Source organism: Uranotaenia lowii, chromosome 3 (assembly GCF_029784155.1).
Source record: "Uranotaenia lowii strain MFRU-FL chromosome 3, ASM2978415v1, whole genome shotgun sequence".
NCBI classification, from domain to species: Eukaryota; Metazoa; Arthropoda; class Insecta; order Diptera; family Culicidae; genus Uranotaenia; species Uranotaenia lowii.
The window spans coordinates 15996943-16019761 of record NC_073693.1 but is presented as its reverse complement, the minus strand read 5'-3'; the positions used below and the strand labels follow the sequence as shown (position 1 = coordinate 16019761).

Here is a 22819-nt window from a genome sequence, read left to right as displayed (position 1 = left end):
TTTATCTTGATTGTTTAACTTATTTCCGAGCGGAATCCGAATATGAATTTCAAATTCAATTAAACACAAATTTCTGAATTTAAAGTCCAGATTAACTTTAAATATTAGTCAAAAACTGATTTTTTTTTTCAGAGCCCTCAATCATGAATCTTTGATTAAAATTCTGATGTTTTGCGTTGAGATGAACCAGCTGAAAGCTGAAAATCTCTATAATAAAGACAATAAAAAAAATGTTTTGCGTTTCAATCTGAGTTCTTAAATTCAGTTTCTTTTATTATTAATCTGACTTGTGTACTTGAACAAAATTTTGAATTGTGTACGATAAATTTGATTCTAAGTTTTCAATTTTTTAATTGCCATTTCTAAGCTTTCACTGAAAACTGCCTGAGAGCTAATTTTAAGGACTTTAAAGTTGCATATGAAACAAATACTCGGGATGGCTTCTAATTCTCTTGTTCTCACATTCGTAAAATTATTGTCTAAATATTGAAAATGCATAAGCATTTAAAAAATAATGAATCAAATTTTGTATGAAAAGCTCAACTAAATTTGAACCAGAATTTCATATTAGCTTTGCATATCTAGTTTCTAATGGTGTTTTGAATTTAGAATCAAGAATCTTAAACTGGTTACAGAATCAGAATTAAGTGAACAGAAACATCTAGAATTTTGATTTCGATATACTAGAACCTCTGAAATGAGCTCAATCTCCTTAAAAATTGAAATGTTCAAAAAGAGCTTTCTATCAACAAGTGAGACAAATTTTGAAAAATTGTAGTATAATCCTGAACCCGGGTTTAGTTTTCGAGATTCAATCATCAGTTCTGAGTAAATATCGTTACACTGCAATACGCTTACTCAATGATCAAAATTTAATTAGGAATTAAACAATATGGTTATACAAAAGAATATTTTCCATGCTTTTCTAAGCCTCTCATTGCAGAGGCTTGGAGAGGGAAAAAACCCCTCCACCCCCCCCCTCCACCCCCCCCCTCTTTTCCTTCGGCCATGGAGCACATTAAGTCTTCAGTCATCTTTTTTTTTTAATTATGAATTTTAATCAACTTTTCTTACACACTAAACAGAGATTGAATTCTGAATGAACGAGCTAAAAAATTAACAGGCTAGATTCCAACCTTGAATTAAGAGAGATCTTAGAACTTATCTCAACAAATCGAAAGAATAATAGAGTTTCGAATTAACATTCCGCGATTGATAACATATTCATCTGGTTTACGAAATCCAGTTCTCATCGTATTTAAGCAATTTTTTGCGCGAACAGGTCTTTGTAGATACAAAAATATGCGCTGATGTGTATTTAAAAAAACTTAAAAAATTTTACCCTGTATATCATTCGTACTTTTGCCCCATTTGCAGTTCGTACTTTTGCCCCTTTAGGGTTTCTTGTAGGTCACAATTTATTGTGCGAAACAGAGACATATTTATGAAACTCTTTCTTCGGCATTCGATAGTGGATGAAAACAGCTAAATAGACACATTAAAACTTTCATTGAAAGGCAGAATTTTGATTGCTCAAACATGTTTGCCGTTATTTTAAATATTACATCATTTATGCAATTATGCCTGGATGTAGGCTGTCCAAATCTTCATCAATCCACGACAGAGCTATGAATTTTGCTGTCCTTAGTTTGTGATAATCTCAAAACGTACTTTTACCCGACTTGTACTTTTACCCCACCTTACCACCTATATCAAAAATCAGCTTCAAAAGTAAAGAAAAATTAAATTTTCAATATTTCTTTTTTTTTTCTCTTAATTTGTAGAAAATTTGATTTTAAGAATTCCAAAAAACATTTGGTTATAATTGAGACATCATTTATTTTAAACAAATAATTCGCATTCAAAATTTCTTGCCAATAGGAGTCTGGGACGATTTGGTTTCTTGTGTGTACACGTATGCGTTTTTATAGGGTGGTAGCCATATGGTTCAGGTCGATTTTCGAAAACCGATCATATTCATTTTGTAGATAGGCCTAAAAAACTGACCTGTGCAAAATGTTAGCTCAATTGGACTTGATTCAGCGGTGCCTCAAAGAACTCAAAGTTTCGGATTTCGACCCTCAAAAATCACCAAAGGGGGAACCAAAGTAAATTCGGAATATCAAAATTTTAATTTTTATGACTTAGTAGAGCATGAAACGTTGAAATCTAGTGTAATCTTGAAAAAAATTGGTTAACAATCGACTTTTGGAAAACCGACTTAGTTCATGATTTTTTTTCTCAATATTATACCAGATTTCGACGTTTTATGCATTTCTAAGTCAGTCGACGTTTGAAATCTTAAAATTTGCATCAAATCTGATGAACTTAGCTTGGTGATGCCAGAAGTTTTCCCGCACGTATTCGGGATACGTTTTATTTTAAACCTAGCTAAATCCGGGCATTGTATTTTCATTTTTCCAAAACATAATCCGAACAATATCCGGTCAAATTTTACAAAAATTTCGGAATTATACAACAAAAATCTTGAAGAGAAACATGACAATTTTGAATTATTTTTTTTTATCGAATATCGTGTGTCAAAAAATCGATTATGTTTGTTTTGATCTATTCAGCTTGAAAAATTTCATTTTTGGGAGAAAAAAATTAAAATGTTAAGAATGCATTTTTAAGTTTTCGTTCGATATTGAATAAATTCTGACAAAATCAGGCCTTTCAACAAAATTTGGGAAACCGGGCCGGACCGAACTTTTCCCATTTTTTTTAAAATTAAATATCCGAGTCAGTTCGGTTAAAACCGGATTATCTGGCAAGTAAATTTTGCATATCTGCATTCATTTTGAAACTCATTTGCATTTTTAATATTCAGAAAATAATAATAAAAGTAAAGATCATCCTGAGTTATTGTTTATATTCATTTAGAGTTCCAAACTCAATTCTTTAAAATCCCATCAAAAAGTTAAAAATAAGTTCTTATACAAAATTCAAACATTATAAATAATCAAATTGGCGATCCAGAATTGAAAACTCACAATCAGATTCATATTTTAATTCTTGGCTTGTCATGGAAATGCTGATTTGGAATCTAAATTCTGGAATGGTTGTTTTGGTTTTGATATTTCTGAAACCGTAATAAAATTTGGAAACAGATTCAAAAATCTAATTCTAAGTTCAGGTGCAAAATTTCAATTTAGAATTGATGTTTTAATTTCAGATTCAGATTCAGCTCGTTAATGAGTTTCACAATCAAGATTAAATTATCAAGATGACTTCTTCGGTGGGGAATTAAAATTGCAAGAAATCGCATTATTATAATTTTGGTTGTTAGTTCAATTTCTAAATTTCAAAATTTTCACGACATACATATTTTATCCGAAAAATAACAAATTTGAAGTAGAATTTAAGATTATCTTGTCATTTTTTAATGAAAAAACTTGATTTCTAGTAGAAACTACAGGTGCGCCATCAGGATGTATCGATTTTAACTTCGAATAGTTCCGCCATTTTTCAGTCGATTTACAAAAATAATCAAGATTCTTTTAGGAAATTTTATGTTATTTATTTCAAACCAAATTTAAAATACAGCATCGATAAAATGACTGTTTCCATTTCTTACACAGAAAGCAGCTCTTGTGCTTGCATTCTGCTTAACATTGGCCAGGGTTTTCGGCTTTACAGCGGCTATTTCTTCGGTTTGCTGGCGTATACTTTACTATTCAAAGATCCCCACAGATTCGTATTCAAAAAAATTTGTCACCAAACTACGGATCGTCTTGTTTGTAGGCTCTGAATGCCAGCCATATTTGCTACAAAATCACGCAAAGTTTTCATAATTGAACAATAGTTTTTCATGAAAAGCGCAACAATTTCAGCGCGTTCTTTAAGTGTGTATCGATTCATAGCTAAAATGGTACTAAACTACGATTAGAAACTGTGTTTATGTGTCAAAATCAGCTGAAATGGCGGAGTTTTTTGACATTGAAATTATATACATGCTGTTGGCGCACCCTGTACCTATATTCAAAAAAAATTATCCAAAGGATTTTAATTATGGAATTGATCTTCAATGAAAAATATTTTCTGTTATCTTTCAGTAAAACATATTGCAGGAAATTCCAAATTTTTGTGTGTTGAATTGCAGTTTTTTCAAAAGCCAAGTTTCACACTGAAATCTTTAGAATCAGATTTGAATCGCAAACTTTTAATCTAATTCTTTTACTTTTGAAAGTTTGATTCATTATAAAGGCTTTCTTAGGAAAAACTTATTCTATGTTTAAATCAATTAAACTCAACTCATCTAACTTTTGATTAAATTCAAAGATTTCAAGTGTCCTTTTTTGTTATTTAAGGATTTCTTTTATAAATATAGCTTACCATTTCAAAGATTTTAACATATATTTTCGAAAGTTTTTATTTAATAAGAAAAACTGTTAATGTAAAAGATCTTAAAAATGAATAATGAAATAGTATAACAAAAATCCTTTTTTATTTCCATTATTTATGCATTGTTTGAGCAAAAATATCATAGACAAAAGTTGGTCGCTAAAACACCACCACCTCCCCCCCCCCACAAGGTGGTTCTTCCTACGGTCCTGAGCCAAGGATTGAAATTAGGTTCGGAGCCCTCAATCATGATTTCATAATTATCATTCTGATGTTTTAGATTTTAATGTTGATTCTTTCTTTCTTTTATGTTTTTCTTTCTCGACTTGCACTTACTTACAAGTTTTGCTAAAATTAAAATTTTCAAATTATGAATCTGTATCGTCATTTTTAAACTTTGTTATGTTAGATTTTTCTATTAAAAAAAAAAAATTCAAAAGTTACGAATCTGGATATGAAACAAAAACTCAGAATGGTTACTAAGTTTTTTTTTCATATTAGGAAAAATAAGTGAACCTTCATATAAGAGAAGCGACATCTGATCCCTTTTAAAATAAAGTATGTGGCAACATCGCCAAAATCTTGAACAAAAAAAACCTCAGCACTGTTTTCTGGCTCAATGTTCAAGCTCTAAAGTGAACGCTCCTTCAATCCAACAAAACAACATTGAACTCGATGCCAAAAGGATCGCGATAAACGGTATGAATGACTTGAATCTTAACAATCAGATAGTTTTCTAACTAGGAACACGATTCACCAAAGCATTGAAAAAATTGCACCTAATCATAAATCCATGTGACCATCTTTAAAATTATCTGTTTGAATTATAACAACAATCACAATACTTTCCTTGCTTGAGTTTTCAATAAGAAAGGTAAAAGATCTGCGACAAATGCTCGGATCGATTGGAATCGATTTTTCTTTTTTTCGACAGTTCTTTTGTATCGATAGGAATTTTGTGTTTCAGACGTCGCTTCTCTTATATGTAGGTTCACTAGGAAAAATATTCTTTAAATATTGAAAATACGTAGGGGAAAGTCGGATAAGACGGACACCCTAAGGTAGAATCGCAATAAAAAATCAGATATTGCTTTTATCATCGCAGTTTTCGTGCAGATGGGCAGTTCAGGTTGTTTGCATCAATTTTTGGAATTAGTAAATTTCCTTCATCAAGACTATTTTTATAGCTATTTAAAACATGCTTGCAAATTACACTTTTCAAAAATGGTCTGGTAAAACGGACATTGCTCAAAAAAGATACATTTTGCTGCAAACATTGCTGTAAAAGTAGATATTTTTGTGAGGTAAGTATTTGAAAAAGTTTTTCAAACAAAGTGGAACCAACTGGTTCAAATCCAGAAGCGAAACAGTGTGGTTTCAAAAATTCGTATTTTATAGGCGCTTTTTTCACCGGAGATCATGTTTTAACAGTTTTAATGGCCTGTTTGAGATGGTGAGTGCTTTTCTACTGACAATTGCCCTTGCCAAAGTCTTCTGAAAGCATATGGAGGAACAAACCGAAGAAAAATTTAAAAAATCTGGAGAAACTGATGTGTCCGTTTTACCCGTTGTGCCTCAGCAACTATTTTTTTTTCAAAACGTTTGTTGTTCAGGCCCTTTGACCGAAATTCGCTGATTTTCCTCCGAATGGTTAAAAACACTCTACCTTTGAAAACGGTTGAAATTTTGAAAATTTTGCGAGTTATCAACTATTTTATAAGGAGAGAAAATTAGATAAGATAATGGATCTTCAATGTTTTTGTTTGTTTTATTTACTATTATGGGACCTTGCTTGCTATAAATAAACAAAAGGTCTCGCAAGTGTTTATTAGACTGGCCCAAATTTGTATGGGATGATTTTTACAACATTTTTTTCGACGCGGCACCCTTAAAATTGGTGCATTGAGGTGAAAAAATGACTTTCTGATAGTTTCAGGTCATTTGGCTGAAGCACGAGCTGGCGCAAAGGACTTGAAATTTGTATGGAAATTTTCGGCAAAATGTATGAAAAATCGACATACTTTCACTCTTTGTGTTCTAAAATATGTTTCCAGTATGCTAGAAAGCTCAGAATATCAGGAATTGTAGTTCAAACAATGACAAACAAGTTTGTAGAAGATTGTGGTGCAATATGAGTTGACTGTAATGAGTTATTGGCAATTGAATGTGTGAATTTTTTCGCACTTCATCGATATATCGTGAACGGTGTATAGGTGGATTATTAGTACTAGCTTGATCGCATTGTCATACAATGAGAATAACAGAGAATAACAGAAAAGTTGTAGCTTATTTTATAACAAATATCTTTGCAAAATGTTGAAAGAAAGAATTTTGGAAGAAAAGAGTTTTTAGTTAGTGCGATTATTAGCCCATACACCGTTCACGATATATCGATGAAGTGCGAAAAAAATCACATATTCAATTGCCAATAACTCATCACAGTCAACTCGTATCGCATCACGATCTTCTACAAACTTGTTTGTCATTGTTTGAACTATAATTCCTGAAATTCTGAGTTTTCTAGCATACTGGAAACATATTTTAGAACACAAAGAGTGAAGTTATGTCGATTTTTCATACATTTTGCCGAAAATCTCCATACAAATTTCAAGTCCTTTGCGCCAGCTCGTGCTTCAGCCAAATGACGTGAAACCTTCAGGAAGTCATTTTTTCACCTAAAAACACCAAACTAGGGGGTGCCGCGTGGTATATAAGGATTTTTTTCGTTATGGGCCAGTCTAGTGTTTATACACTAAGACGAACATATTCTTTCAATTAGATTTGTATCAAACATTGCAATTTTCGAAATATTGAAAGTGTCCGTTTTACCCGAGTTTCCCCTACCTATCAGTCTAAGAAAATCATGAATCAAATTTTGAACGAAATATAAAACCAAATTTGAATGACGATTTCAAATAAAGCTTTTTATTTCAATTTTGATTGATGATTTGAGTCTATTAGATAGTCTATAGTCAAGTCTAAAATCAAGAATTCTAAACTGGATACAGAATCCGAATTATGGAAACAAAAATACATTCTCGATTTTTATGATATGAAACCAGAACCTCTGAAATGAGTTAACTCGTATTTAAAGCCTAATATTCAGAAATGAGTTACTATCAATTAGTTAGAAAATTTTGAAAAACTGTACTTAAATGCTAAACCTGGGATTAGTTTTTGTTGTTTTGACATCATTTTTGAGTCAAGATCGTTACTCCACCACCAAAATTTTATCAGAATTTCAAATTTTTAGTGTAGAGTAGGATAACCCCACTTGCTTTTTGATGGACCCTCGTGGGGGGGGGGGGGGTTTAACCCCCAAACCTCCCCCCCACGTTCTTACGGCCATGATATCTACTCAAAAACGTAAAACGTAGAAAATTAATTGCTGAAACCAGATTGAAATCGAATCAACTTCGTTCCAATCCATAATGATGATATGAATTTTTCAGCTGCCAACCCAAAACTTTTTTTTGTTGTGCTATCGCCTATCGATCGCCAGAAGTGATCGAAATCAAATTTGACCCGCTTCCATCGTTGGCAGTATGATACAAATTCCTCTAGTTTACCAGCACTAGCAACAACAGCAGCAGTCTAGGAACTCCCAAATTCCATCAAAGGTTATTAAAGCTCGGATTTTTTCCCAACCCAACTCAACTTGACTTACCTTTATCGACGGACCTCCACCGGTGTTGTTCGGATAGTAGTACTCCTGGGTGGCCTCAGCTAGTGCGTCCAGCCATCCGATTTTGTTTTTCATAAACGGTCGTTCGGCATTTCCTATCGCATACCTGAGTAAGTAGAAGAAAAGGGAAAAGCCCCCGAGACGGAAAAACCAAAACATCGCACCATAAACGAATTTGGACCAAGTTTGTGGGGTGCAAGAACGGAATCGTTGGAGGGAAAAAGAAAAAATAGGAAAAATGATATATTAGTTTGAAGCTCTTTTTTCCACAAACTCACAGCAGAAACAACACGATGAAGAAGGAAACAACACTGTGTGAGTGTTTTGAGATAAAAAAGAGAGAGCGTAGAGCGTAGAGGCAGAGATTTTCCGTGTGAAACTTTTCCGTCACCTGTATAATTCATTTTCCCCCTCACATTGGTTTACCTGTTCGGCTTAAAGTGGAAAAAATGTCAGCGTTTTTTTTTTATTTTGCTGACATGTTGGCACGGCACTAGTACTACCTACTCTGAAGAGGCTTAAAGGCATGAAAAAATTGTCGGAGGCTCTAAGTTAAAATGTGTCGAGGGAAGAAAGCTCAAAGCCAAGTAGTTACGAACCCTTGCTCTGGTGGTGCGTTTAGCAGATGAAATAGTAGCTTTTGTCACACAACGATGGAAAGTCAAAACTTACGGTCTGGCTCGGAGAAAAGTTTTAGAACCAACTTGGGTTCCACCGCGGCGTTGCCTGATGGATTATTACCTTTCGTGTTTGTCTACAGTTTGCGGGCCCAAACGTTGAAGGCAGGCAGCTTTCTGATGAAACTTTAACCAGGTGAAGTCCCTAGTTTGGTTGTTTGGGTTTAAGATTAATGGTATTCAACTGGTTTCGAGATAAGCCGATAGCAAGTAAGAATTTTGCGGAATGTGTTCAAGTTTAATACTTTTTCAATCGAATTATGAAAATTTTGTAAGAAACAAGGTCTAGATGTACCAAAACCACTTTTCTAATCAATTCCCATCATGTGCAGATCAAAAGCATCCAATTCTTTTGTCGCATGTTTAAATCTGATTATTATGATTCCGAAAGCGACGTCATAAACAATATTGACAATATTGAAATTTTTTAAAAACTATGAAAATTTTGAAAATTTTTAAGTTTGAAAATTCTGAAAATTTAAAAAAAAATTGAAAATAATCAAAATTTTGATAATTTTGAAAATTTTGAAAATTTTGAATATTCTAAAAATTTTGAAAATTTTGACAAGATTTTGAAAATTTTGAATATTTTGAAAATTTTGAAAATTTTGAAAATTTTGAAAATTTTAAAAATTTTTAAAATTTTAAAACTTTTTAAAATTTTTAAAATTTTTAAAATTTTTAAAATTTTAAAAATTTTTAAAATTTTTAAAATTTTTAAAATTTTTAAAATTTTTAAAATTTTTAAAATTTTTAAAATTTTTAAAATTTTTAAAATTTTAAAAATTTTTAAAATTTTTAAAATTTTTACAATTTTTGAAAATTTTTCAAATTTTTTAAATATTAAATTTTTAAAAAAATTTGGGAATTTTAAAGTTTTTGAAAGTTTGAAAATTTTGACAATTTGACAATTGCGACAATTTTGACATTTGACAATTTTGACAATTTTGACAATTTTGACAATTTTGACAATTTTGACAATTTTGACAATTTTGACAATTTTGACAATTTTGACAATTTTGACAATTTTGACAATTTTGACAATTTTGACAATTTTGACAATTTTGACAATTTTGACAATTTTGACAATTTTGACAATTTTGACAATTTTGACAATTTTGACAATTTTGACAATTTTGACAATTTTGACAATTTTGACAATTTTGACAATTTTGACAATTTTGACAATTTTGACAATTTTGACAATTTTGACAATTTTGACAATTTTGACAATTTTGACAATTTTGACAATTTTGACAATTTTGACAATTTTGACAATTTTGACAATTTTGACAATTTTGACAATTTTGACAATTTTGACAATTTTGACAATTTTGACAATTTTGACAATTTTGACAATTTTGACAATTTTGACAATTTTGACAATTTTGACAATTTTGACAATTTTGACAATTTTGACAATTTTGACAACTTTGACAGTTTTGACAGTTTTGACAATTTTGACAATTTTGACAATTTTGACAATTTTGACAATTTTGACAATTTTGACAATTTTGACAATTTTGACAATTTTGATAATTTTGACAATTTTGGCAATTTTGATAATTTTGACAATTTTGACAATTTTGACAATTTTGACAATTTTGAAAATTTTGACAATTTTTGAACTTATTCGCGACGACCAAAATTGATACCGTGGTAATTTATTTAGACTGACGAACCACTTGGCAAATGTAAACAATAACAGAGAGTCGCAAGTGAGAATTCCCTATTGTTCTAGAATCTACGAAGAGTGAATTCGTAGTGTTCACTGGAATTGTTGTCAGTTGAACAGATAGGGAGTAATTATGAAAGTGTTGCTTATAAGACGGATGACTATTCCGATATATCAAACACTTTTGTAACCTGACCTTTTTATAAGACTTGATATGAATAAATATGAACTTATTATCAGTTTCCGATACAAAATAGTTTCTTTATATATTACTGATTATTTTGGATTTCGATGTCAAACCTGAAGTTCGAAGGGTGCATCGCAGTAGGCGGAGCTGGTGGTCAACCAACCTTTGGAGGCCAGTAGCTACCTCAGGTCGGGGCTGGTTTGGCGCTATTGCACACGGCAGCCGGATTCTCGAAAGAACTGCTGTTCGACGGTAGAGCGGAGGTCTTCGGAGTCTAGAAGATGCGCCTTGAGAGGGGTGTGGACAGGCTGAAGCTCTGCCACATCCGGATTCCGACGGAAGGGGTGGACTCGCTGCAGTTGGACAATATTGAGGAGTAAGCCGCCAGAGCTTTAAAGTTCCAGAGGTGGATGGAACAGGAGGTAGCTGCGATGGACGAGCTAGTGATGGCCATCAACAACGATGTCCTGAACAAAATTGTTGAGTCAGTTTTGTCAAGACGCCTTGGACATCCTCTGCGACCCTGGTAAAGGGTTCGAGTGCGATCATCGCAATGCGAGGGCGATTAAACAATCTTCCTATGAAGAGGTTCAGCTCACTGTCGTCACTCTTTTATGAGTACGACCTCGTCATACGGGAGGTGGACCGGATGTGAACGAACCTGAGCAGAGGCAAGAAGATCCACTCGTTGCTGCTAGCTATACCGCCAGGCTACAGCCACATCCAGGGTGCGCTGGCTGTTCTGCCGCCAGAGAAGCTTAACTCAAGGTGAATGGTCGATATCAAGCGGTTGTTCCTTTATTCTGAGCTCCTCCAAAACACCAGCACTTCCTCAAACCAACATCGAGGTGAGCTTTGCGTCCGCGCCGAAGAAAGGAGACAGTCGGTGCTTCGTAAGCGGCGAGAAGGGTCACTTCAAGTCGCGCTGTCCCAAGCTGAAGGCGGCCAAGAAAAACGGGTCCAGGCGTGACAAAGAGAGCGATCAAGCAATGTTGGCACACGTGAAGCGCAAGCAAGCAGAAGAGGCGTGTTTCCGGGCGGTTAGCACTTCTGGTCCCCCGTTTGTAGCTGCCAAACGCGGAGCAGCGGCTAGAACGGTGCGGCGCGTCGTCGCCATTCCTGGCAAGGCAGCTAGTGCAGGTCACTAGCAGCTGGAAGCTACCGTTGCAGGCGTGGCAGCCCCACAGGCGAGCAAAATTTCGAAGGCGAGCACAACTTCGGAGGGCACACCTCCGCAGGCAGGTGGAATTCTAAAGCTGGCTCCTCCGCAGGTTGGCGGAACTCGGAAGAAGGCCATCGGTCAGACAAGGTTGCCACCAAGGCCACAACGAATGGCGAAAGGCGTATTCGCTTCGTGGACTCATCAAATGGTCTGTGACGAGAGATTGGTGGAAGACATCTCGAAGCTGGCCAAACCGATCGAACTGTCCACAGTTAAAACTGATGAGTCAATGAAGGCGAATAAGAATGGCACTGTACCGCTTAAAACCATGGTTTATGGTAAAATAAAGAAAATTAAATTGTATAATGTTCTTCTTATTATACCTTAACTAGAGACAAATCTCCTTTCGGTTAGAAAGGCAAACACTAAGGGCAAAAGGGTTACTTTTTCTGATGGTAAGGTCACAATTGCAGACTTGGGGTAAGTCATTGATGGTTTTTTTTCCTGGAATTGGTTTCGGATATTAAAAACTCCAAGGTTTTGCTCGGAAAGAACCGGTTAGGTATTTATACATGGCACAGAAGACTTGGCCATCTAAGTAATGCTGGCGTAAACACGCTTATAACACAGAAGATGGTAGAAGGAGTAGATTCTTGCATCTTGCATCGATATTTCCAAGAAAAACGAAGTTTGCGAAAGCTGTTTAGCCGGAAAACAGCAAAGCAAAAAGTTCAAGAGTCTGCAAATACCAAGGTCAAGTAGGCCTCTTGAATTAGTGCACTCTGACGTTTGCGGATACATGGAAGAAACCACGTTTGATGGTCATCGATATTTCGTGGCATTTACGGATGACTACTCACATTTCACAGTAATCTACCTAATTAAATGCAAGAGCGAGGTTTTTGAGAAGTTAAAGGAGTTTGAAGCGATGGCAACGGCGCATTTTAATCAAAAGTTGGCTAAACCTAGATGCGTTAAGTACATTGGACGAGATTTCCAAGAATTTTGCAAGGCAAAAGGTGTCCAATTGTTTCTAACAGTACCGTATACTCCTCAGCAGAATGGCGTTAGTGTACTTTTTCCATCAACAAAACGTTGATGGAGAAAGTACGAGCAATGCTCTACGAATCCGAGCTTCCAAAATCGTTATGGAGAGAAGCTGTGTTCTGCGCAGCTTATCGCACAAATCGATCGCCCACACGAGCTTGTGGATAGCATGACGCCACTCGAAATGTGGTATGGCAAGAAGCCTGACTTGAGCAATCTACACATTTTTGGCTGCAATGCGTATGCTCTAGTACCTAAATAGAAGAGGCACAAATTGGATCCAAAGACAAAGGAACTAATATTTGCGGGTTACGCAAACAACGGCTACAGGTTATACACAAGTCCTCACGTGCAGTAGGGATACACCTTAGCATAGTTTTTGATGAGCAAGAATTGCTAGATCGTTGAAATGATCTTCTTCATTCTACAATTTCGCAACCAGTAATACGCCAGCAATAGAATTTGAACCTGAAGCAAAAAGTACAGTAGCGTCTGAGAACATCGTGGGTAACGAAGATGAGCATCTCGCAGGTAACGAGAATGTTGAAGACGAGATCGAAGTCATCGTGGCTGACGATGAAGACTCAATTAAAAAACAGCACGTGGATAACGTTGGTGAATATGGTTATGATAGCGCACAAGATCTAGACAGTCACACGCTTTGACGTCGAAGGGGAGGTTGGGTCACAACCGGTAACCGTTTATAGTGCGCCGATCAGACGTAGTACGCGCGATAGAGGGGCGCCAGAATTTTACACTGCCAAGATAGCAACTGATAATAGCGATGTTCCACAAACTGTCGACCAGTTGAAGACGAGGGAAGACTGGCCAAAGTGGAAAAATGCCATCAGCTAAGAATTGAAAGCCCTGATCGAAAATAAGACCTGGATGAAGACCGAGCGCTTACCCAAAGAACGAAAATCAATCTCATCAAAATGGGTATTTTCAATTAAAGAAGTCGGAAGATACAAAGCAAGATTAGTAGCGAAAGGTTGCTCACAGCGACTTGGTTATGACTACGATGGACGTAAAAACAGCCTTCCTCAATGATCAATTGGAGGAAGAGATACATATGAGACTTCCGAACGACAAAATGGGCAACTTATAACTTGTCAGACTGCAGAAAAGCTTGTATGGCTTGAAAGAAGTTTGCAGATCGTAAAACCAACGATTCGAAGAAGTTGTAAAGAAACTCGGTTTCATTCCACTGAAAAATAACTATTGCGGCTAGAGAGCTAACCCTAGTTCTATATGTTGACGATATTCTTATCGTTGGCAAAAAGGTAAACATTTCATGGGAATGGATTTTACCAGAGATTATCCAAATCAAACCATTGAAATTCCTCAGGTGGGTTACACCGAGAGAATACTTAAACGTTTTGGCACGTTTGACAGTAATCCCATAGGTACACCAATGGATCCGAATGTGCAGTGGACGCAGACGAAGGATGGTGAAACATCCATTCAAGGAGCTGCTAGGATGTTTGCAGTATCTGGCTCTTTCAACGAGGTCGGACATTTTTGCCGTGGTTAGCGCACTCAGCAAGTTTCAAGTGACGCCTTCCAATGCGCGTTGGGTGGGACTAAAGCGGATTCTACGATATCTGCGTGGTATGACGGAGACAAAGATGGTCTACAATAAGGGGGTAATGAACCCTTTTCAATGGGATATGCTGATATCGACTTCGCAAACGATGTCGATGACAGAAAGTCTATTCCTGGTCATGCTTTCAAGGTACCGTCAACTGGGGCAACATGCAACAATTTTCAACTTCAATGGCTTTTAAAAAACTTATGTTCACAGTTAATCGTATCCATTATGCATCAAAAGTTTTAAGGATGCTGTGGCATCAAATTGGCGTAGTTAAAAAAATTATTGGTTTCTTCAGTTATTTTTAATTTTCTAAAAACATGCGATTTTCACACTCCTTAGAAAATGGGGTAACTTGCAACAAACTTTGTTTTTAATGAAAAATCTTATGAACACGTACGAAAATTCATAGTTTTTAATATATTTGCGATGCCTTAAAGACCATTACGCATGACAACACCAATTGCAGTAGTTTTTGGGTCTGTAAAAACAAATTTTCACATTTTTTCTGAAAATAAGGATGCTGCATACATTTAGGGGCTAAATAATACTACGAAAAATTCTACAAGCTGAAATCATAAAAATAAATGTTTGGATGAATGAAATTTAAATGTTTACAAACGCGTGATGCAAAACATTCATATTCCAACACATAGAAACGAGATTTACAAGGTATTTCTTTGATTTGCATTTTGTTGCATTTAACCCCAGACACCTAACTGAATTTTAAAAATATTCATTAAAAAAATTGGGTGATTGTTCGAAAAATATTTTTACACCAACAATGTTGGTATAACATGAGTAAACCTGTAAAAAGTTTGTAGGCAATTTTATCAAGCCGATCCGTCATACTGGGTAAAGTTTTTTTCGACTTCAAAACATGTTAAAATTTGTACATTTATTGCTCGATTTTTCAAATTTTACATAAAAATAAAAAACTTAAAACAACTAGCTTAAGATGCGAGAAATTATGTCATCATCATTTTGTTATCATTAAAAGATAACTTCATTACAATACATGAAATTAAAAATTGATTCAATGTAGTGTTATATAAATGTTGCATCGAACCCCGCTGTTGCATGATGCCCCGTTTGACGGTACTTGGTAACTGGTTTCGTGGTCAACGAAACGTCAACAGACGATCAGTTTGTCATCTACAGAAGCTGTACTAGTTTCACTCTGTATGGCAACCAAGGAAGGAATGTATTTAACAAACCTCCTTGGCAAGCTAGGCGAGGTTAACGCCGACTCTTTTCTAATCATGGAAGACAACATCCCTTGTATTCAATTCACAGGAGAACCTTGGAGTCATCAACGGATGAAGCAGTTGGACCTGAAATACCTATTCGTTCGAGAGCTGGTTAAGCTTCGGAAGGTCCACATCAAACACATCCGTTCGGAGGACCAACCTGCCGATGCATTCACCAAGGGGCACAGCATCGCAAGCTGTTTGAGTTACTGAACGTGCGAATTGAGGGGAGGGGTTGAAACTCACTCGCGAAGACCTAAATTGATACCGCGGCAATTAAGTTAGACTGACGAACCGCTTGGCAAATGTAAACAATAACAGAGAATCGCAAGTGAGAGAGAACGTGAATTCCCTATTTTCTAGAATCGACGAAGAGTGAATTCGTAGTGTTTACTGGAATTGATGCCAGGTAGGGAGTGATAAGTGTTGCCAATATGACGGATGGATAACCCGATATCTCAATCACTATTGTAACCTGACCTTCTCTTATAGACTCAAGTCTTATAGACTTGACATGAATAAATATGGGGCCGATCAGATTCCACGTGGACAGAAAAATGAGACTTTTGATCCTCTCTTCTCCCTCCGCGGGAGATCCCTCCACGGTGCTCCGTGGACAAGCGTAGACATTTGGCAAACCCCTACCCCCTCCTGGGATGTCCACGTGGACAGTTTGAATTTTTTTTTTTGTAATTCTAATTTGACAATTAGAAAACATTACTTTTTGCTTTTCGTATTGAAATGGCTGGTTTAGAAAAAAATGAATTAGCATTTCAAAATTCAAATTTTAAAAATTTTACATTTCTTAATTATCATATTTCTAACTTGCTTCAGATGGCTATTACTAGTTATATAAACTTAAACCGGAAAGATTTGCAATTTGATTTGATTTAAATCTTTTATTCACCTTGAGAAAATATTTTGGAAGTAAGTAAATCCACGTGAATATGACCCAAACCCTGTGGGAAGACGTGGAACCTCTCCCCTCCCTATGTTGTCCACGTGGTATGTGATTGGCCCCTATGAACTTCTGATCAATTTCCAATACAAAATAGTATTGCGTTCGATTTTGATATCACAACAACAATTTAGACAATTTTGACAATTTTGGCAAATTTGGCAATTTTGGCAATTTTGGCAATTTTGGCAATTTTGACAATTTTGTCCATTTTGTCAATTTTGCCAATTTGTCAATTTTGACAATTTCGTCAATTTCGTCAATTTTGTCAATTTTGTCAATTTTGTCAATTTTGTCAATTTTGATAACTTTGACAACTTTGACAATTTTGACAATTTTGTCAATTTTGACAATTTTGACAATTTTGACAATTTTGGCAATTTTGTCAATTTTGACAATTTTGACAATTTTGACAATTTTGACAATTTTGACAATTTTGACAATTTTGTCATTTTTGTCAATTTTGTCATTTTTGTCAATTTTGTCAATTTTGTCAATTTTGTCAATTTTGTCAATTTTGTCAATTTTGTCAATTTTGTCAATTTTGTAAATTTTTTCAATTTTGTCATTTTTGACAATTTTGTCAATTATGTCAATTTTGGCAATTTTGACAATTTTGACAATTTTGACAATTTTGTCAATTTTGACAATTTTGACAATTTTGACAATTTTGACAATTTTGACAATATTGACAATTTTGACAATTTTGACAATTTTGACAATTTTGACAATTTTGACAATTTTGACAATTTTGACAATTTTGACAATTTCAACTATTTTAACAATTTTGACAATTTTGACAATTTTGACAATTTTGACAATTTTGACAATTTTGACAATTTTGACAATTTTGACAATTTTGACAATTTTGACAATTTTGACAATTTTGACAATTTTGACAATTTTGGCAATTTTGAAAATTTTGACAATTTTGACAATTTTGACAATTTTGACAATTTTGACAATTTTGACAATTTTGACAATTTTGACAATTTTGACAATTTTGACAATTTTGACAATTTTGACAATTTTGACAATTTTGACAATTTTGACAATTTTGACAATTTTGACAATTTTGACAATTTTGACAATTTTGACAATTTTGACAATTTTGACAATTTTGACAATTTTGACAATTTTGACAATTTTGACAATTTTGACAATTTTGACAATTTTGACAATTTTGACAATTTTGACAATTTTGACAATTTTGACAATTTTGACAATTTTGACAATTTTGACAATTTTGACAATTTTGACATTTTTGACAATTTTGACAATTTTGACAATTTTGACAATTTTGACAATTTTGACAATTTTGACAATTTTGACAATTTTGACAATTTTGACAATTTTGACAATTTTGACAATTTTGACAATTTTGACAATTTTGACAATTTTGACGATTTTGACAATTTTGACAATTTTGACAATTTTGACAATTTTGACAATTTTGACTATTTGGACATTTTTGACAATTTTGACAATTTTTTTTTTATGACCGTCAATGAGATCTCTTCGAATGTTGTTAGGAATTGTTATTGGACTGTTAAGATCACGTCTTTTTTTTTGGATGACATTTTAGTCTGCCCCAAATAACAGAAAAATCTTCATGGAATTAAAAAAAATCTTTAATCGTATGAATCGTAACTTCAGATACGGTGTGTCGATTACTCCCTACATTTTTTTCTCGAACTAGTTAAAAATCAGTGCTCTATTCGAAATACTAAAATAAATTTGATATGGCTTACACGCTCCTTTTTTCAAACTCAAATTTAAGTATTATCGTGGGTCAAAATATAGTTCGATATTATGATTTCGAATTAGTCGATGAATTTGAAAAATTCGATACTATGAACATAAACTTGAGTTACCTTTTTCCTCCTTGAGACGAAGTTCATACTTCGAACTCAAAATTAATCCCTTTATTCTAACTGTTGAAACCTCACGTGGAAGAAAAAGTTTTTAAGTTAGTTTTATTCGAACGAGAAGCGGATGTACACAACAAAGTTTGCCGAAACATTTGCAATAGGTCCAAAAGAAACTTCGGGAAATCCGTGCAGCAGTATGGACATGTTGTCCGACACCCGATCAGGAGAGCATATCAAAATAATAACTTAAAAGTATCTCACCAAGATATTTACATCTGATTCAGTTATAATCAAGTACTCCAAATTTTCGATTTTAAGCTTCTCCAATCTGAATTATATCTTATTCTGATTGACAAACTTGAATGGGGTTGAACTCATATTCAATGATCAAAATTTTTTTCGGATTGTCCTGAACTAAAATGATTATATCTTATTTTGATATACGTAAAACTTTTTCTGAAACACGGACATCGAAGTTAACGGCTCAATTCTTACATTAACGAGTTTCGCTCCACAGATTCATAAAATTGAATCAAATTTTTGGGAAACCGAAAATGGGGCATGGTTTTATCAAATAATGTGGTTTATTGACCTTCCACTAGAAAATTTTCTCGAAGCACTCATATCTTGATAAGTTATAATTTTGATATAATTTGTTCCGTCCAATATCAAACTATGCTATCTGAACGAGATATAATCTTGATAGGAGCATATCAAAAACTGATATAATTTAGCTATGATCGTATAGATTTTTTGATATAATTTGAGATATTTCAACATCCTACGAGTACTGAATTATAACTCATTTAGATAGAAAAAAAATAAGTATCAAAATATCTCATTTTGATATAATTTTGTTTTTCCCTCCTGATCGGGCAGTCATCACCATTTGCATAATATTGGACTAAAAGGTATGTGAAATTCTCACATTGTTCTCTTCAGAAAAAAATAAATGAAATGAACCTTATGTGGTGAACCTGGAATGGTATGAAAAATTTCAAAACTCTACCATGTGACATAATCTAATCATGCAACATAATCTGAGCATGCAACATAATTAGTCCATGTAACATAATCGAAATATGCAATATAATCAGACCATGATATAAGTGATAATCCGACTATGTGACATAATCAGACCATGCAACATAATCTGACCATGCAACATAATCGGACTATGTGACATAATCGAGCATGCAACATTACCCGAGCATTCAAAATAATCGAACCATGCAACATTATCAGATCATGTGACATAACCTGACCATGAACATAATCGACAACGTGATATAATCGGGCCATGTTACATAATCGAACCATGCAACATAATCGGACCATGCAACATCATTCGACATGTCTCTGCAACTGGTCCATGTTGCTCCACGGTTGCCACTGAACAACTGCAAATCGATATCTGAGTTGGATTAACACCGAGTCGACTTGGAAGTCCTTTCTTTTATACCTTTAGTAGGCAGGGAAAATCAAAATTCGTCAAGAGGCAGGGCTTTCGTGTTTTCTTTCTTTTTCTCTTTTTGTATTTTGCGCTTTGTGATGACGTCATAATCCTTCAGATGTGATGTCCGTAAATGAGGCTACACCCAGTGATGGCCAAACGGATGGCGGCCCGGTGTCGCGGTAGTTCTCGGTACATTGCTTGAGAAATAAACTATTCAATGCAAATAGTCGTCTAATCACTTGCTCACAATTCAAACCAAAAATGAATTTTGAAAGCTTTTTTTCTTTCACAAACGGCAAAAAGCAATAAAAAACTTAAATTTTAGTTAGCCCATCGAAATTAACTTTAAGTATGCCTGTTGCAACTCACTTTTGCGATATCCCAGTCAAACTCAAAATTGAGAGCTGCCACCGAACTTCAGTTTTGGACCAAAACAACTTTATTATGAGTTTGAAAAAAGAAGCGTGTATGAGAGCAGACAAAGCTCCAAGCTCTATCTCAGATAGCGGTGAGATTGGAAAAAGCTGTACCAGATGGTTAGGTACATTTTGAATGTTATACAAAAAAAAGGGAAATCAAGAAAGATTTTTCGAAAAAAATTACAATACCTACCTTGCTTATGAATAGTTCGAGGTAATCACAAGCACACGGAATCAAATTTTACTTGTTTTGTAATGGGAACCATTTTATTTACAAAAATATAAATATGAATAAAAAAAATATGGAAAATCTAAAGTTTTAATTTTAAAAAATAGATTTTTTGGCACTAATAATCAAAGGTTTGAAGAACCTCTTAGCTGAATGAAACTATTATTTCAAAGTAGTCGAAGATTCCTTTGAATTCAGCTACAGTAGCTGAATTACTGTAGCTGAATTCAAAGGAATCTTCGACTACTTTGAAATAATAAGATTTTTTGGATAATTAAATCAAATTGTTTTCAGATTTATTTTTTAGTCAATACTTTTAGTTTAGCTATTTTGGATGATGACTTATGTAAAAAAAAAATATTTCGGAAGCCAATTTTTTTATGATCTTAAAATTTAAAACTCAATCCTAGGGAAAACGTCACCTCTACGACTGAATACTTTACCAAAATCCTCGGTCCGAGGATAATGCTCGAAATATCGCGTCCAGAATCCAGCGCGGATCTTTTTGGTTTACTGATTTTGCGTAAACAGTTGTTATAGTATGATGGACTCGACCATTCGAATTAGTCGCTCGACTACGTGACTTTGTTTTGCGCTGGACGTGGTAGTAGGTAGTGGTGTTTGTCGACTGTTGTTTACATGATTGGTCGTAATTTTTTGAAAGTTTAGCTCGACCTAATGGGTGAAACTTTCAGGAAACTTATTGTTTGTTTTCCGAAAATTTCACTTCTTAAAAGCTTGAGGTTTACTGGATTCCAATTTTTTGTTTCGCGTGAGTAGTTTTTGGGTTTTATATTTGTTTCTCTAGACAGTGAAACTAAACACACAAACACAGAGTAGTATGGGGAAATCTTTTACACGTGCAGTGGTGTTTGGGTTGAGGGGTTTTTTTAATGTCAGTTCTAGGGTAGCTCAAACTCCAAGTTTTGGTGTATTTTGTTCTTAATAACTAGTACCTCTGCCTCTACGTTTTTTTTTATTTTTTAGGAGTAATATATGCAAGTCAGACGGAGATTTATAGGAGAATTGTATAGACAGATGGCGCCCGCATTCGGGCGCCAGAGTGTGTGTTGATATTTCACAGATGACAAACAGCTGATAGCCAAAGCCTGTTACGGTCGTTTGAACCGAAACTCGTTCAAACCACCAAAGGTTTGTTTTCATGATTTTTAAAAAAATTGTTGTCATGTTGTCCTGAGGTTGAGTGTGTTTGTGTGTCGTGTTTGTTTTGTTGTTGTTTGGGAGTGTGTGTGTGTTTGCTGTTTTGTTTTGTTTCGAAATGTACCGGGTTTTGTACATCGAAAGGAGCCAGAGAGATAAGACAGATAGAGAGTTATCTGGGGAAGTTAACGATGCGTACCAAATACAAGCCAGCCAGTGAGCGATTAGTGCAAAGGTAGCCATCAGTAATACTAAAACAGCAGCGCCATATTCCGAATAGCGGTCGATCTTTCTCGCCACTCGCACTAGACGCAATAGACGTGCCGTTTTCAATAAACCAATCAGAGTCGTTGTCTGTAGAAGAAAGAGAGATGGAGAGAGAGAAAGAGAGAAAAAAAAAGAAAAACAACGGAATTGGAAACAAGGATAGGGAGAGGGAGTTCGTAAAACAAAAAAAAACGAGAAAGTGTTTTGTTCCGGCATGTTAACGGTTAGCGGATGTTGGAGGAGAAAGGAAGAAACAATTTACAATGATGAATCGAGATTAGCGATGTATTCAAAAGATTATGAATGGTTAAGAGATTTCTGCTAAAATGGATAAGAATGGAAAGTTTTTTTGAACGTTTCTTTTAAGATTAACGAACCGATAAACAAACTATCATCCTATTGATCAAAACTAACAAACTCGTCAAACGAAACATAAACTAAACAAACTTTATCGATTCAAGGTAACCTCAATGTCCTGAGACCGAGAAAAAGAAACGAAGAAAGAAAAAATGTCTAAAAGAAAATGCCAGCAGAATCATCTTTCCGGTTCGCACTTTCCCCAAGGTTTTTTTTTTCTCTCGTCGTCATCACATTCTCTTGACGCATAAATGAACATCGGAATGAAAGGGTGACTTCGAAGAAGAAAAAAAAAACACCTAGGGACAAAAAACCAACTGCGACATGAAACAATTTGCACACTTCAGATGTTTCTGATCTCAAAAATAAATAAAACGAAAGAAAGAATGACGCATCCGTTTCGAGAATTCTGCAGGTGAAAATTGCTCGTGTCGCAAAGTTGGAAAGTATCCTAAATTATTTCGAGCTAGGGTGGGTCGAAAT

General features: G+C 34.6%; 1 protein-coding gene across 1 annotated transcript in view; it reads right to left on the bottom strand.

Annotated features, from left to right (window-relative positions):
* LOC129752000 (potassium voltage-gated channel subfamily H member 7-like) overlaps positions 1-22819 on the bottom strand; it is a 141208-nt gene that overhangs the window by 42503 nt on the left and 75886 nt on the right. Inside the window, exons 7-8 of the mRNA XM_055747791.1 lie at positions 21912-22066; positions 8012-8135 (exon numbers count right to left, since the gene is read on the bottom strand). Coding sequence (XP_055603766.1) covers positions 8012-8135; positions 21912-22066 — 279 coding nt within the window. The remainder of the gene's footprint in view (positions 1-8011; positions 8136-21911; positions 22067-22819) is intronic.